General features: G+C 42.4%; 1 protein-coding gene across 1 annotated transcript in view; it reads left to right on the forward strand.

Moving 5' to 3' along the window:
• Window positions 1-1,438: 1,438 nt before the first annotated feature.
• Window positions 1,439-15,365, forward strand: part of TRIM24 (tripartite motif containing 24) — a 53,792-nt gene continuing 39,865 nt past the window's right edge. The window contains exon 1 of the mRNA XM_054281955.1: window positions 1,439-1,844. Coding sequence (XP_054137930.1) covers window positions 1,439-1,844 — 406 coding nt within the window. The remainder of the gene's footprint in view (window positions 1,845-15,365) is intronic.

Here is a 15,365-nt window from a genome sequence, read left to right on the forward strand (position 1 = left end):
AGCGGCTTTTTGGGCCAAGTTATGTAAAAAGAAGCAACAGCGCATGCCCTAAGAGAAGTTCAAGGAAATGCCATCTGTAATATGGGGGGCACTTGGTGAGTACAACCACCAAAGACCCCTTCAGACAACCCTCTAGGGACATTAAAAGACTTCCTGTAGGAGGCAGCTGCATGCAAATTAGTTCTACAAAAAGTGATGTTTATGTATCAGCCAGAAGTACACTGTAATCAATATGTATGATCATGATGGAATAAATACCTTGTTCTACCTTCTGGACACGCATCAGATAAATAGAGATATCCTTCTGATGTGTCCAGCACTGTAATAAAGAATGCCTGCTGTCTGATACTCAAAATTGTGTTAGAAAGTTTTGTTGTCTGATTTCAGTATCGGTCCAACATTGCCTTGAACACTTCCAAGGTTGGGGCATCCACAATTCTCTGGGCAGCCTGCTCCAATGTCTCACCAGCTCAATTCTTAAGGCCTTTGAATCAATAAAATGTTGTGTCTAAACAAGAATTGTACTTTTCCATTGTATCTTTTTAATTGTACCAATCACCAATTAGTTTCAGTCGGGTAACGTGGCTGCGTGTGGCGGTATTGCTGTGATCCGCCAAGCCAACAGAACTCACAAACTCTCACCGCACACAGGGCAGGGAGAAAGGTGACCTCTTTTAACACCCTGTCCAAGGGACAAAGACCTCTCACAGAATCACAGAACGGGTCAGGTTGGAAGGGACCACAGTGGGTCACCTGGCCCAAGCGCCCTTCTCCAGTATGGTCATTCCAGAGCGCATGGCACAGGACTGTGTCCAGACAGTTCTTGAGCATCTCCAGCGAAGGAGATTCCACACCCTCTCTGGGCGACCTGTGTCAGAGCATGGCCACCCACACAGTAAAGTTTTTCCTCATATTCAAGAGGAACTTCCTGTCCTTCCTCTCACCGGGACCGAGCCGAGCAGGCACCCAGCAGAGCGTGAGCAGTCACTGGTACCGGGGAGAGGGCGAGGCTCCCGGGGAGAGGGCGGGGCTCCCGGGACGGGGCGGGGCTCCCGGGGCGGGGCGGGGACTCCCGGGATGGGGCGGGGCTCCCGGGGCAGGGCGGGGCTCCCGGGGCAGGGCGGGGCTCCCGGGACGGGGAGGGGCTCCTGGGACGGGGCGGGGCTCCGCGGCGGCCGGGCCGGTTCCCGCGGGGCGGGCGGGGCAGCGCTCGCCTCACGTCGCGGGGGCGGGGGCGCGGTCCCGGCGGGGCGGGGCGCTGGGCGGGGCGGGCCGCGGGCGGCCGTTGGCGGCGCGGCGCGGCGGGGCAGCCGCTGTCGGGGCGGGCGCACGAACACCCGCGGGGCGGGGGCCGGTAGGCTGTGGCGGCGGCGCGGGCGGGAAGCGGCGGGGCTGCCCCGCCTCCCTTCGGCTCTCCGGCGGCGGCCGGCGTAGGACAATGGAAGAGGCGGCAGCGGCGTTAGCAGCTGCAGCAGCAGCAGCAGCAGCGGCGGCGGCGGGGGGGCCGTGCCCGGCGGACCGACCGGGAGCAGCGGCGGCGGCGCTGAGCGGGGAGAACGAGGCCGAGAGCCGGCAGGGCCCGGCGGAGCGCGACGGGGACGTGGCCCCGCTCAACCTGTTGGACACTTGCGGCGTGTGCGGGCAGCCTATCCAGAGCCGGCGGCCCAAGCTGCTGCCCTGCCTGCACTCGGTGTGCCAGCGCTGCCTGCCGCCGCCGGACCGGTACCTCATGCTGCCCCCCGTCCTGACCTCCGCGGCCGCCGCCGCCCTCAAGGAGCCGCCGCTGGCGGCGCCTCCCTCCTCGCCCGTCTCTTCGCAAGCCTCACCGCTGCACTGCACGCCCAGTAAGTGCCCCTGCTTGCCCGTACCCCCTTTGCCCCTGCCTGGGGGTGCTGCCCCCCAACCCGGAGGCCCGTGGGCCGCGTTGGGGACACGGGGAGCTGTCGGGACCGGGTGCCGTGGGCGGGTGCGGGTGCCCGGCCGCGGAGCTGCCGGAGCACGGAGCTGTCGGGACGGGAGCTGCTCGCCAGCGCCAAGGCTGGCGGCGGGGTTGTGCTTCGGCTCGGTTTGTTTTAATGGTTATTTTTTAAATTTCCCACCTCGGAGGGAAGGCAGAACTAGTGTGCTTTGCCAGGACCTCTCTCTGTGTGCGGGTGGAGAGGGGCGGTGAGAGCCGGCCTCCCGCTCCGGGCCGCGGCAGCGGGGCCGGGCAGCCGTTATCGGGGAGCCGGGAGGCTTTGGCCCCTGGCCGGCGGAAAACCTGAACGGGCTGATAGCAGGGCACAGAGGCGTAGCGAGAGCACGGACTCTGTGTGAGCGGTGCTTGCAGCGCGGCCGGAGGGGAGTCCTGCAGGTGTCATCCGCCGCGCCTGGGCGGGGACCGGGGCGGCCCAGCCATAATCACACTTGTCCGGGCCACGGGCAGCCTGCGTGGCTCTGCTGAGGCATTCATGCACCACTTACTCGCTAATTACCGCGCCGGAGGAAGAATGCCGCGAGGAAGTTTTGTTCAGCTCATGCACTGACACAGTAGCCGCTGTCAGTGTGTTTGAAAAGTACATGTCGCTGTAGAAGGTGTGGAATAAACGCCTTCCGTTTGAAACTCCTAATGTTTTTGGGGTTTTTTCCCCCTAGTCCTCTTACGCTAGGTCTAATGGATCACTTGATTTTGTTCAAGGCAAAATGGATCACTTGGTTTTGTTTTCGTCTGAGAAAAAAGTGCAAACAAACATCCTGTAGTGGAAGCTGGTTAAGGTCTTGGTAAAACTCGTATAGGAAAAAGGAAGTGTGATGGAAATTGAGCTAATCCATAGGTATTAGTGGAGGTTGTACTTGCTGGAATGTGTAGCGGGGGCTCAAGAGAAAAGTAGTAGCTCTAGGTGGACATTCTTAAGTCCTTTAAGTTGACTTAGGAAAACTTGACCACCCTGCCAGAGTTTTGACCAAAGATTACCACTTAATTATATAAAGTGTTTGTGGCAATTCATAAAGGAGACACCTCTCTTCAGAGAAAGAAATATTTGGAATAGCTAGAGATTTGCCTCAGAATATCTGAGAAACTCCCAAGTATGTTAACAGGATATGCTGAACTCTTTATCTGTGTAAATGTCTGTGTTAGTATATTCATTCAGTCTTTAATTTTAGCATGTAAAGTCTGTCGTACTCAGACTGCCTAATCAAAAGTTAAAGAGTAGGAAAATCTGTAGGACCCGAAGCTTATATACTTAAGCTTGATTGATTCAGGACGTGTTATTGCTCATACATCTGTGAGTAAAAATGGGAAATTATGTATGGGAGGAGCAGAAAAACAGACTCTGGAGTATGATGAGATATTTCAAGATGAGATACTTGGAAATAGGAAAGAGGGCATAGATACAAGCTCAGGAGTTTGCAAGGTAGTGTAAGAGGCAATACCATCATTGTCTTCTGAGATTAGAAGTCATGAACAGTATAGGTCCATTCCCAGATGTTCTATATAAATATAGCAGAAATGCTGAATGAGAAATGAGGTGCATCATAAGAATTAAAAGATTAGTGCTGTTCAAACATCTGCTTGATAATGAATCACAGCAACAGTGACCTTGTGGCTCTGTCCCTCCTTTCGATTGTGAATTGGTTCTGTATCAATGATTTCACAGTACATACTCCTCATTCTACAGATTTGCAGATATACTGTATTTTTGGTGACAATTATTTTTACCCTGTTGACTTTTCTCCCAAGCTACTTTCATGCTTCCATAATACAGTTTAATATTTTTTTATATCAATACTTTTCATGTGTTTGCCCTGGTTAAAATAACAGGGACTGTATATTAGCTAGCTATGGCCAAACTTGTTGAAGTGCATTGTCTACTTTGTTTTCCAACTGGTACAAAAAAAAATGTGAATTTGAAGTTAGGATTAGGAAAATATCCACCTGTTATCATCCAAAACTGATTATATAGAGGAAATTTGTTACAAGTAGAGGAGTTCTTAAATTCTCACAAGGAGGAAGGACCAAAGTGGTGCAAAACTCTCTCTTCTGGTAATATGTTGTACAAAATGCTTAGGAGGAATGACATGAAGAAATGAATGGAAGAGTATAATCTTAGAAAGCTGGATAACAAATGACTCTTCTGATGTAAATTATGAAATTACTGTGACTAAACTGGAGAAATAAGTATCAAGGAAGCTGTTTGTGCTGGAAGGAATGTCCTGAGTAAGGAACACAATAGAATTGCAAATTTTGAAAATGTCCTGAGAGATAAGCAGACAGGCTGCTTATGCACCTATGCTGAGCACTTGAGTTGCACAAAAAGAAGCCTGAAGAAGGATTGGTACAATGGAGTCTGTCTTGAGCAAAAGACAGGATGTGATTTGAAAAGTGCTTCACCAAACCAGCCTTGTGTGTTGTATGGATACTGAAATTAGCTGAGAAACAGGCAGCTGAAGAGGTTGAGCTTCAAGTATAATCTGGAAAGACTTTTTATCTCTCCATCAAACTGTTTCCAAGAAGAAACATTTGTTCACTTTACTGGAATAAAGTGTGCCTTCAACTTCGGCATACAGACGAGTTTATTTGTTGGCTCTCTTTCTGTGAAGATTCTAACAACTAATTAAGGAGCTGTGAAAGAAAAGACTTGAAGCTTAAAGTGAATTAAGAGTTCAGGAGTTGCTCACTTGAATACAAGATTCAGTATGGATGACAGCAGACAAGTGGCAAGACATACAGAGGAGTTTCATGTGATAAATGTTAACTATTATTCCTCTTGCAAAGGCAAACTGGTGGAGAGGCCAGTTGGCATGGATATATTCTATACTGCTACATGCACTCAGTTTTAAAGTAGAATAACTTCTATAGAAAAGAAAACCTGGAGTTTCTGATTTCTCTACCATTCCTGAAGTTGGAGGTGTTAAAGAATCATCAGTGTGTCAGACACCAGTGGTTTTAGCACTGGAGAGTTCACTGCTTTCTGAATGTTCAGTGGTAGTTTATTTGCTATAGGTGATAATCTTGGTGTTGCCCTGCCAAAAAATGGTTTGTCAGACAGAACACTATGGACTGCAGGGAGTGCTGCAAGAGCAGCTCTGTAAATGTGACACTGGCTTGTGAGCAAGTGTCTACAGCCACCTCTGCTAACTGTTTGGCTAAGTTCATATGGGTTTTCTTTTAGTTTCTCAAATGACCATTCTTACTGTCCAGTTGTGTGAGTTACAACTGGAGCATACACAAAAATGCTGTTGTTAGAAGTCTGCAATTTGCCCAGATTTTGTCTGGGCTGCGCTTCAGTGAGTAACCTGTAAGGGTAGTGTTTGTAACATGCAGAGCCTCACAGAACTCTTCTGGAATTTTCAAATGTGATATAGGTACGTGAAAGCTGCAAAGTTAGAGATTGAAATTCAGTCCCTTCTCAAAACTTTTAAAGTTGCAAGTAGCCTTGTTTGTTCTTTGTCATAAATCTGTACATGAAATAGACTTTTAACTGGTATGGGGGAAATACTTGTGAATGGAGTGGCATAGCAAAGTTTTATGCAGCTATCATCATGAAATCTTACTAGTGTCCATGCCAAAATAGTAAAGGGAAATATTTTTTTTCTGTAACTCGTCTATAGCAAACCTGCTAGCAAATAAATTTAAATAAAGCTGTTAGAAGCATATAATATTTGGACAATCCCATTATCTAAATTCTTGGGGAGTGTCTGCACTAACATTTTAAATATATTCAATACATGCTGTTAAATAAGGAATAAATACTTCAGAGTTACTAAACAAGGATTCAGAGGTGTTCCTGTTTCAGGTTATTACTTCCCAGAGATATTTACTTGGCAATACAGTTTGAAGTTCTCTAATGATGCAATGAAGACCTTACCCTTGGCATCCCCTCAGATATGTGTGTGGCATCTGCTTTTCTATGAAGTCCCACAGGCAGTCCTTTTACAGATAGCTTCAAATGCTTTCAGCTTCTCATCTGATCTTTACATCTGGACTTTCTGGTGTCATTGCTTCATTTGACCTTGAAAATACAGCTTTTGACATCAACTTAAATTCTGTTACTTGTTTCTTTAGTTACTTCCCTCCTTTAGTTGGATAATTATTGGGATCCTTATTAGTTAGTTTGAAGGATATAATAGCTTCATTTGAGGTTTCTTGTGGTGAAGTTCAATTTTTCTTCCATGTCTTGGTAGTCTAAGAAGACTTAAGATTCTTTTTCTAAATTTGCTGCTACAAATTATTATTTCCATTTAATCATTGATATTGCCACTTGCCCACAGTGAATTTTCTCCATCTTTGCCATTACAAAGAGCCCATATTTTGTTTGTGTGGCTATACACTCACACTTTCACAGGCATGGTTGCATGATCTTGTTTCCACTTTGGTGCATCAAGAAGTGAATTTTTAAATCTCCAACATAAGGAGATTTGGGAGTGCTAATATTTTGAAATGTTGTATTTTATATATATGTTGATATTTTGTATGTTATAGGAATACATATACGAAAGACATGTCTAGTGTTCATTCTGTTTTGGATTTGTGCTTATTTTGATTTGAAAATTCCCAGAGCCCCAGATGTTGCGTATGTCAAATTAATTTAGCACTGTTACAGGTGAAATACAATATTATTGTTTTGATAGCCTGTAATGTTTTTAACCTCTTGGTTAAAAAAACACATAGTAGAAGCTTAAAATATTAATATAAATATTAATGGAGAAAGTTCTTATTTTTCTAGTTGTAATACCCTTCTTTTAGAGAAAAGTATGCTCTAGAGACATATATGATGAGATATGATGCTTACTGTACAAGTGTAATTTGAAGTAGGGATATATTTGCCAAAAGTTACTGCTTTCTCTTCTACCAGGAATTCCATAAAAATCTGGAGGCATGCCTGTACAGCCTTTATTAAGGCAGGCAACTGCATGTTGTGGAAATTAGCTTGAATCATGCTTGCCCTGATATATGATTAATGTAAGTGTGTAATAGATGCAGAGTAGTATTTCTAGGCTAGTTTGGGTGCATTTATGTTCTTGCTTCTTTCACCCATGGAAAGTGGGAGATTGAAAAGCTGAATCCATCAGGAACATCAGATGAGTGGTAAAACAACTGCAGATGCCAAGCTCGTTCCAGTTGGAAGCCTTAGAGAAATTAGGCTGTACAAGTTATCAAAATAGGTGTACCATTGTGTGAAACTTCTTTTCAGACAAAGGTTTCTATCCTCAGAGGCCAACCTAGCTCTGTTTCAATACAAAATCGGCTAATTATGTCTCTGGTAAGCAACTCGTTTTAGCAGTGGAAAGGAATTCTAAATCATAAGGTGAAAGGATCATAAGGAAAGCAAATATACTAATGTATTAAAAATTCTCAGGTGTGTCTAACTGAAAATGAATTGGGTTGTTTTAATGCTTATGGTAGGGATATCTCTTAAGAAAATATCTTGTCTGAAGAGCAAGGGAAAGCAGTGGTGTGTATGTTCATGAAGAGGCAAGGGGAAGAATGTTTTTATGGGCTGGCTTATTTCTAGGAAAAATGTTCTGAAGAACTACTCAGTTATGCAGCAGATCTGCTGAATTCCATGAGTGCTACAAAGTGACCACATTCTCTGAACTTCACCCAGTTTGTTAAATCTGAGAAAGAGAAATTTTGTTGAAACTCTTGATTCTGAATGCAATATTGTTAAAGAAAGCTGTCTTTTGTACAGGTAAATCTTTATGCCAGTATTGTGTGTGTTTGCTGAGGTGCTGTAGGAGGAATTTCCATATTATTTAGTGGAATTTCCCAGTAACAGTGAACTTGAAAAGCTGGTATTTTGTCTGTTGCACCTGATCTAAAAACAAGCCAGGGGAATACCAAAAGGAACTTTAGGTGAATTCTAAATAGGACTGTATTTCAGGATGACTAAGAGACTAGATTAAAAAATCCATTATTTCTGAAATTGGAAATTCAGGCTTTTAAAATGTTTTTGCAGCAAAATTATATACTTTAATACAGTAGGACAGTGGTTTGACCTTGGATGGATGGCAGATGCCCACCAATTGGCAAATTTAAAAGGACACAGAAAAAATGGTTTCATAAAAAATTCTGGTGATGCTTTTAAAATTTACCTCAGCAATTAGGTAGCTATGGAGTTGTGTATGTTTAAAGTAGGTGCTTGCAGTTCAAATGTGCTTTGAAGGCATCAGTGCCATAGTTGAACTGACCAAATCTATTTTTTCACCTGCTGGCCAGAGGGTATGTGTAAAACTCTTTCTTTGCCTTCAAAGAAAGCATGAAACAGTTGTGTAAAGTAAGTAAGGAAATGACACATTTTTTACCAGGAAACAGTCTTGTAAAGTCAGCTATGAAACTGAAGGTTGAGCCAAGGAACGTCCCTAATTAGTTGATACTGTGTCTCCAGTGATTCAAGTAAGTGCTTATCTGCAGCTTTTATGTGGGACAAAATTGCACATTACCTTACATTACTAGCGTGATAGAGGACTGATGTGAAACAAGGTTTCTAGTTATTTTTGAAGTTTATCAGTGGGCTATGGCAAAAAGATGACAGTAAGCAAGGCTCAGCTCTTTGAACTGCACTCATGGGTTTTGAGGGCCCTTGTTTGTAACGTGGATTTGGGTCATGGAGACATCCTCATTTCAAAAAAGAAATCTGGTGCTAAATCCTGTGTAAATGGGAGTACATGGACAGGGGAGCTGAGCCATTTGCCTTCTGAATGCAGAAAGATTTCTGCTTCTGATTAATAATTAAGTTGCCACAGGCAACTTTCTATTAAAATGGAGAGTTTCCCTTTCAACTGTAGTCCCTCAAGTGAATATAGTTTGAATTTGAATAAAACAAGACTGTAGTGCAAACACCCTTTGAACTAAAATGATTGCCTAATTTGAAAAGTGACTGTATAATTTTCCCAGTGAGCTAACACATCTGTCTGGACTGTAGCTCATAAAAAAGAAACAAGGCTATTTTAACGTACATGCTGACTTGGAAACCCCCCCTGTATTTTCTAGGATGCCTACATGAGGTCAGAAAGCGTTTAATAAAACTTACTTGATTGGCTTCATTTGTTTCCAGGCATGCTCCAGAGTCTGAGCCTGGTCAAGGATGTGTGGAGCTGAAGTTTGCTGAACTAATGCTCTGATCCAGCCGTCACACGAGTTCATGTTGTGACCCTGCAGTGCCCGGGTACTTGTAACACTGATGCTCTTTGGGGAGGGAATGCTGCCAGCTGCACAGGGAATGAGTAGGTGGAAAGGAAGAGGGAGAGAGCTGCAGCACTGCTGGGACTGGAGAATGAGACATTTTAAAGTGGGAGCAAGGTTCTAATTTTAAATGCAAGGTGCAGTGCCTTGACAAAACAGCCCAGCACCAACAAGTCTGTTACTAGAAATAAGCAGTATGCAAAATTGTCCTGAACAGCAGAAGTGTGAATTGAAACACATTTTTTTTTTTCTAAGATGGACTTTGCTTTAAAATGAGTAAAGTAGTTGCTGAAATAATGCAGGAGTGTCAATTACATGCCCTTCTCACCAGCTGGTTTAAGAAGGGGCAGCTTTGAATCTTCTTTGCCTTTGGAAAAATTTTGCTCGTTTGTAACTATTGTTTTCAACAGTTTTCAAGTAAAAGTTGGAATTCATAGCATTGCCCAGCTGACAGTAGAACAGAAAACCATTTTAGTCTGAGGGTAGTGGAACAGAACAGCACAGCCTTGCAGGAATAGGTAAAGGATGGAACTTAGGCAAACAGAAGTCATGCAAAAGGCAAGTGGGATGCCAGCTCAGCTCTGCAAGGCTGACAAAGCAGAAGTTACAGAAAAAAATGATATTGTGCTTACTCAAAAGTGGAGGTCTGTGGCTGCATTTCTCTTCACAGAGAAAAGCAAGGCACAACTTCCCAAGGATATTTCTGGGATTCACCGTGCTCAGCCTTGGCTGTGAACTCCGCCCAGTCTCAGGGTCATGGTTCTTCAGCTCAGGCTACAGTGATATTTGATTCACCACTTATAGGGAAAACAGGGCAACCCTGACAAAGGGGAAAGAATGACAGGGAGGACTCCATGGATATCAGAAGGCTAATTATTACTTTATTATACTATATTATTCTGTACTATGTTACACTACATCTAAACTGAAACTGCACAAGCACTCAACTCAACTGCATGCAATCTCATGACTGTCAGCCAACAGTGCTGACACACACACACACACACACACTCACACACCCATGGATTCAATTGGTCAGTGAATCAAAACACTCACAACAGAATCCAATCAAGCAAATTCCTTCAGGTAAATAATCTTCCTCAATGCATTCCACTTGTTCCAAAACACAGGCACAGTTAATGAGATAAGAATTGTTTTTTCTTTCTCTGAGGTTCAGAGAATGTGAATCCCAGAAATATCCTTGGGAAGTTGTGCCTTGCTTTTCTCTGTGAAGAGAAATGTGGCCACAAGGGTCAAGGAACAGCCACTTCAAAAGGACACTGGACACTGAGGGCCACTGGAAAAGACCCCCAAAGAACCCTGTAAGGACTCCCAATAAAAGGGGTGTGACTGTGTCAAATAAAATAATATATACATCAGGTAAGGGGGGTTAGCTAATGAGTATGCCATCAGTGTGTATGATGAGAACCTGTTGGCTCCCGGAACTTGCTTGGAGGAAGAATCCTCCAAGGGACCAGTGCACTGCAGTAAAGAGTGCCTGCTTTGTAATACTTAAAACTTGTTAAATAGTTTCTATCTGGCTGGTTTCAGTATCACAGCCACAAAGTGATAAATTAGGGTAGCAGGCAACTCCTCAGTTGGACACAGATAAAGACAATCTATTCAGCAGACAAGCTTTGTTGAATGAATGTAGAGCTGTGAAATGATGGGTAATGTCCCATAGCAGGACCTCAGTAATGGCTGGGAACTTTGAAACTCTGGAGGTATTGTATGTCTGGATTATATTTATCTTTTCTGTGTGTTTACAGATTCCTGCCTTTTCTTGCTTAAGCAGTTGGTTTTCAACACTCAATAGTTCTGTTCCTTATTTGCTTTTGTCTTGTTTAGGGGCCTTTCACACATTAGCAGCTATCCTCACTTGTTTTAGCTCATGGGCTGGTTGTTGAGCTTACTAACTACAGACTGCTTGGCCTTCAATTGATCAGTTTTATCTTCCCTTTGGGAGTAGGGACTGTGAGGGTATAACCCACTGGTTAGCATATATTGGAAATCACTAAACTTAGAGTATTTAGATTGTTTAGTTTAAGCAACTGTTAAAGGAACTTTATCTCCTTTAGAAATTCTAAAGTTTTCTTCAGTCCCTTCTCTATGCAAGAAACTCAAATGTGGTTTCAGAGCTCATGTGTTAAATGTTGTCTGAGTAAGTATTACCTCAAAACAGACACATAGAATTCTTTCCTTGGATAAGCATAGCTGGTGTTCAGATAGAGCTGCTAGCATCTCTGGGCTCCCATACAGATAAACTTTCTTCAAATATTGCACTCCAAGTTGTTAAATAGAATGTTTATTTTCTGCTTCATAGCAAAGGCAGAGTCCAGTCTTGTGAAAGAGTGTTCAGAAGTTTCTGGAATGGATCATGTGGGAGGACCTGTGGTCTTCCCTCATCTAGCAGTGAATTTTAAACAAAAAAACAAAAGAAAATACTCTTATGTTTGTCATAACTCCTATCTGTACCAAAACAATGACTTGCAAGTATTGCTTCTATCACTCAGTTAACAAGTATTTGATATATAGACTGTTGGCACAGGCACCTTCAGTAAAATTGTGTGCATCTTGATGGATTGTGCAGGGAGACAGCACTCTTGCCTTTTGCTTTTCAAAAATGGCCTTACAGCTGGACTAGATACAAGTTAGAAGCAAAGCCATGATTTGTGGTGGCTCATGTGTCTTCTAGATTATTATCACAGCCATTGACACTAAACAGAGCCAAAGAGCTTTCATCAAAATAATGATTTTAGAAGCTGTTTTGGCAAAATGGAGATGACTTTGTTTATGGGTATCCCAAATGGATATCCATAAACCACCTCTTCCACCCTTTGTGCAAGAGCTGAATGTAGTCTGGATTTTTTAAGAAGCTAAATGCTAATCTTACATCTTTTAAAAGTCCATTTAGCAACAGCATTATTGTATTGTTTTCCAATCTGATTGAATGTATACAACAATACATTATTGTATTGTTTTCCAATCTGATTGTGTGGGCTTTTTTCCTTTTCCCTGCTCCCAGTTCCATTGAGGTCAGATTTAAAATGCTTTCTTTGGCTGCCTTTTGGACTGATGTAAATTTTTGAGAATATAGTGTAGGTGTTTTAAGCTGCAGGATGTCTGGCTTCAAACTTTTGACAGAGTCACTGTTGTTCTGGCTTAAAGTTGTGGCTGCTTGGTTTTGCTTTTCATTTCTCATTATGCCAGACAAGTAGATAAGGAACCACAATGCCATGGTGGAACCCTTGTGATTATTCCTTAAAAATAAAGAAGGAATAGAAGTACAGTCCTAGTTCATTCACAAGCTGCTGTTGGATGCCAAGTGTAGTATTTCCACAACTTCATTATCAATCCTTTGAGGCAATGTGGTGCAAGAAGGTGGAAAGAGATTGAGTGAGTGAAGAACAGAAGGTATATAAATGGCACTTATGAAGACCAGTTTTGGTAGAAGATTAATTTTCTTAAGCTTTGTTCTTTGTGCCAAGAGTGTCGTGCTGGGAGAGCTCCTTTGAATGAGTTGTTCTTTAGTTCTGAGAAAATGGAGGAAACTATAGGAATACTGGATTTCTTCAGTGGATGTGGATGTTCATTCACATCAGCCAACAGGCTCTGGCTCATGGCTCAGTTACCTAGTGCAGGTTACAGCAACAGAAGGAGATACACCATGGGAACATAAGCACTATCACTGCTGGCTCTGTAACCTGCTGTTTTCTGGAAGCTGTAGGGCAGCTGTTAGAAATCCCTGTTGCTCTTATTTGATCCATTAGTTCATCTCTTCAACTCAGAAGGAATATGTTTTATTAGTTACATTCAGTAATTTTCGTATTAATACAGTGTCAGAGGAGATGATAACGCTGCTTCTTAATTAATGCAGGTTCTTGCCTGCTGCATAGCCATGTGTGAATCTCACAATGCATATATTGCTCCAGCTTGGTACTCTTAAAGCTGTGTGGGAGCTGGGAAAAGGTGGACACTTTGCTTTTTGAACCCTTACAATGGTGCTGTGGCATATTGGGCACATGTAAGAGAAGAATATAAAGTGAGCTGGCTTTTTATTCCTGACCATCCACGCCCAAAAGTGCAATCCCTGTAAGCTGCAGTATACTTGGAGGATATTCTTCTCTTTTAATGACTAGTTTTAGAATATCAGAGGAATTTTTGCAATTGAAGTGGATTCCCAGTAGTGGATAAGAGTACTATATAATTACTGGAAAGAAGTGGATGTCAGGTGTAATTCATCTGATCACTCATAACCTAACTATTACCTATGTCTGCAATGAAGGGAACTTCATGTAATGTTTAGATGAATCCTGTTAAAGGTACTAAAACTTGGCCATACTGCAAAGAAACTCTATCCATTTTTCAGGTGTAAAATTCTATTCTGTGGAATCAGCATAAGAAATCAGTATTAGTTTTGTGCTGCCATTAAGAGTTGCTTTTTCATAGATGCAAAAATTCTGCCTGTGGACAAGCTTTATTGTTGAGCAGCTTTTAAATATAACATGTAGTCAGAATAGGCTGGATTTGAGAGTCTTGGTTTATATTACTTAAATGCATTGAATGGCTTGGAGCTTTACTTTTTATTCCATTAATAATGTCTTGTAGAGCACTCAGACTTATCTGATATAAACTGCAGGAAATAGGTATCTTTATTTTTTTCTCTTACTAGAGTGGGAATTTTCATCAAGTATTTTTGGTACTTTTCATAGCCTCTGTCCCTGTCCAACAGCAAGCTTTAAAAAATAAAACTAGAAAATTTTAAAATACTGCCAGGTCAAAGTATTTGTTATAGAACAGATTTAATTGCAACACTGATTCAAAATCTACCTTTAAAAATACTCTGAATTTATTGATAAATACATAAATTCCTCTTTTTTGCTGTTGAGTATCTAAGTGTTGGCCAGTGTACTTGGATGGTAAATGTGCTATTACTGTACTGTCGTTGAAGAATATATTGAAGAGACAATAATTAATAAAAAAATCTCTTCTTTGTAACAATCAGCCCTTTTTTTCTCTCCACCCTCTCACCAAACAAAATAACCCAAATAAAGGCAGAGCCTATTATTTTAGACCAACATATTATTTCTATGTAATTTTAAACATCCGTTCCCTGCACAAATACTTTACAGATAAAGTTGATGGAATGTTCCAATACATTTTGCATCACTGTAATCTGTATTTTGAGATAGTTTGAAGGAAACATAACAAGAGGTCTTGATGACTTCTGAACTCTGTCCTTGAGGAGAACCTCAAAATAAATATCCATGTAGCAGGATATGGACACATGCCATGAACACTGCAGTTAACAAGTTGATGGCTCTGAATATGGACACTTCAAGATTTTAAAGCAAGTTTTCCTTTGGAGCTACAGACTCCAGTTTGTTAGGGTGCAAAGATCTGTGTGCCTCAGTTGTGTTCTCCAGCAGGAACTTGAGATCACAGCATCAAAAATACATGGCATAGAATAGGCAGGTAAGTTGGAATTCATCTGTCTGAACTAAAATATCTTCTGCCATTGCTGAATTTTTGGGATGCCTGTGATATTTTAAAAGGGCAGGTAAATGTACTGCACAATCCACAGGAGCCCTATTTCCTTCTGGAATATAGCTGGAAGGCAGTCAGGATATTACCTTCAAATCAGGTATGTCTGTTTAGGCCCCTGAATTGCTCCCCTGAGGCTGGTGGCTGGGAAGCTGAGGGCCAAGAGGGTAGTTTGCCAAGTCTCTTAGGTAGTTTCCAGTTTCTGAGTGGTGAGCATATTGAGAATGGAAGCAGGCTGGTGAGGAACAGGTTGCAAGGATGCATCTGAGCAGTTGAAGAAGAGAGGGAGTAGCATGAGCTAGTCAAAAGCCTTGAGTTGGATTATCACTCCTGTTTGGATGACATTTATAGTGAAATACTCTGACTAAAGCCTGTTAATTTCTGTTGTTCCCACTACTGCTTCTAATTCGGTTCCCTTAATATGATCCCAATTCTTAAAAGTTATTTTTTGAGGCTTTTTTTACCTTCACATCTGCTCAGTGTTGATGAGAATATTAAGGTAGCTGGGGCTAAACAGAAGAAGTGGGCCAAACACTCAAGAGTGTCACATGTTGGAGTGTAGTTTTCATCCTTTCAACAAAGAATTAAAAAGAACTGACTCTTCCAGTGCCTGAGAAGGGCTTGGTTCTTTGGGTTGGGACTGGCTCTTGCTGTC

The sequence above is a fragment of the Melozone crissalis genome, unplaced genomic scaffold, assembly GCF_028551555.1.
Source record: "Melozone crissalis strain CALT ecotype California unplaced genomic scaffold, PUWL_Pcris_2 ptg000033l_1, whole genome shotgun sequence".
Taxonomy (NCBI): Eukaryota; Metazoa; Chordata; class Aves; order Passeriformes; family Passerellidae; genus Melozone; species Melozone crissalis.